Here is a 1,967-nt window from a genome sequence, read left to right as displayed (position 1 = left end):
CAATCCCCTTCCTCCTCCCCCGCTTCAAGCGCTGTCTCTGACGCCCAGCAGAGGGCCCCCTTGCCCTCAACTATAATGGCGGTGGGAGATCGACGTCTCGCGAGAATTGCATGGCGTAGAGGCGTCGCTATGGTAACGCGAAGCGCGCTGGCAAAGGCCGCTCAGGCTGCTCGTTCGTCCGCCTCTCGCTCGCGGCCAGGTAGGCGGCGGCTCGCCGTTTAGCTCCGTCACCCATTTCGCCCCATTTTTTTGCGGGGGGTGGAGAGGGGGCTGCCCCCCCTCGCCCCAGGGCCCCTGTGGCCCCGCCACCTCCGCTAGGAAACTTCTCCCTGGCTGCCTTTCTGCTTAGCCTACCTCGCGGGGTTGTTGTTGCAAAGCTGGTTTGGTGGTTTTTCTTTCTTTTCTCTTTTTAAAAGTAAGGCTTAGAGTGTAAACCCTTTGCAGCGCTGGCTTTCTTTATTGCCTTTCTTAACGTTTATATACTGCTTTTCAGCAACAACTAGAATAGACCAATGGGCTGACTTGGCATATGGCAGATTCTCATGATCCCATAGCCTTCTGCGTGTCGGCCATCAAGAGGCGCCTTTTCAAGCGGGGCGGTTCTCTGATGTTTAGCAGGAGGGGAGCAACTGGCCCGGTCCATCCCCAGCACAGCATCCCTCCAGTGGCTGCTACTGGTGTCCTCCTTAGTACTGTGAGCTCTTTGGGGGCAGGGAGCCTTCTCATTTGTTAGTTTTCTATGTAAACCCCTTTGAGAACTTCTGTTGAAAAGTGGTATATACATATCCCTAGCAGTATGTATTTATGTATTTATGTATTATGATTTTCTTATATACGTACCACCTCCTCCAAAGACTCTAGGTGGTGAACAACAACAATACCAATAACAATTAATTTGAAAATAATAAGTATAATTAATTAGAGGGGAAACACTTGGTGGAACAGGTGGATCTTAAGAAGAGCCTTAAAAGCAGCCAGGGAGGGGAGCTGAACGAATCTAGGGGAGAAGAGTGTTCCAAAGAAGAGGGTCAGCCACAGAAAAGGCCCTCCTACAGTCCCAGGCACCAGGCACTACTCCAGGGCCTGGGACACTAGGGAGGGCCAGCTGAGAAGACCTCACAGGCCAGGATATAACTGGCCAAGAGAGGCAAGCCCAGAGATATACAGGTGCTTAGCCTATAAGGGTTTGGTAGGTGAGAACCAGCGCTTTGATTTGGACCTGGAATTAACAGTAGTGATATGCTCCATCTCATCCCTTAAGAAATGCAAGGTTCAGAGGCCACGGACCGCTGAATGCCAGGTACTGGGAGCGAATGACGTGGCAGTGTCGTTGCTTTCCTGCCCTGAAACATCACACTGAACATTGCTAGTAACTTTGGGATGCTGGCTTAGATAGGCCCTTGGTCTGGTCCAACAGGACTCTTTCATCAGCAAAACTCTTAAGTCCTATTTAGACAGTACATTGTACCTGAATTCAGATTCCCATGCACATGTTTTTTGTGTGAAAGACAACCTACATTCATTTTAAAAGTGAACCTAGGCACGAGCCCACTGGAATGTTGGATAGAGATAGGAAGTGTACTGATGTACTTGTGTTCAACTCAAAGTTGCAAATAGCTGGGCCTGTGTACAGATAACATACATGTGTGAATGCAGATGTTCTCTAGAGTTCAGATGAAATTGAATAGCATTTTTTGGTAGCTTAAAGTGGAGCTCACTTTCAGAGGAACCTACACGTCTTCAGGTTCAGCACTGGTGTAGTTGTTTGGAAGTATATTGTCAGACAGGTGTGTGTTTTACTTTAGCCCACTTCCTCTATCTTACAGATCTATCACTGTCTCTGTTCACCAACGGAGTAAAGAAACTTGCTTCTCCATGGCTGCTTCACCTTCCTTTTTCCATTCGGAGCCCCTAGCAACCTTAGCCAAGCCTGTGAGCGTCACAGTGCTGGAAGGACGTGACTTGGT

The 1,967-nt window shown here is 49.1% G+C and overlaps 1 protein-coding gene across 3 annotated transcripts in view; it reads left to right on the top strand.

Annotated features, from left to right (window-relative positions):
* Positions 1 to 64: 64 nt before the first annotated feature.
* CFAP70 (cilia and flagella associated protein 70) overlaps positions 65 to 1,967 on the top strand; it is a 31,490-nt gene continuing 29,587 nt past the window's right edge. The window contains exons 1-2 of one of the 3 annotated variants that reach the window (XM_053275766.1): positions 65 to 199; positions 1,827 to 1,965. In XM_053275766.1, the coding sequence (XP_053131741.1) occupies positions 1,876 to 1,965 (90 nt within the window). In that variant the 5' untranslated portion in view covers positions 65 to 199; positions 1,827 to 1,875. The other 2 variants (XM_053275767.1, XM_053275768.1) reach the window with 2 other exon arrangements.

The sequence above is a fragment of the Hemicordylus capensis genome, chromosome 13, assembly GCF_027244095.1.
Source record: "Hemicordylus capensis ecotype Gifberg chromosome 13, rHemCap1.1.pri, whole genome shotgun sequence".
In the NCBI taxonomy this organism is placed as follows: Eukaryota; Metazoa; Chordata; class Lepidosauria; order Squamata; family Cordylidae; genus Hemicordylus; species Hemicordylus capensis.
This window is presented reverse-complemented; position numbering and strand designations above follow the sequence as displayed.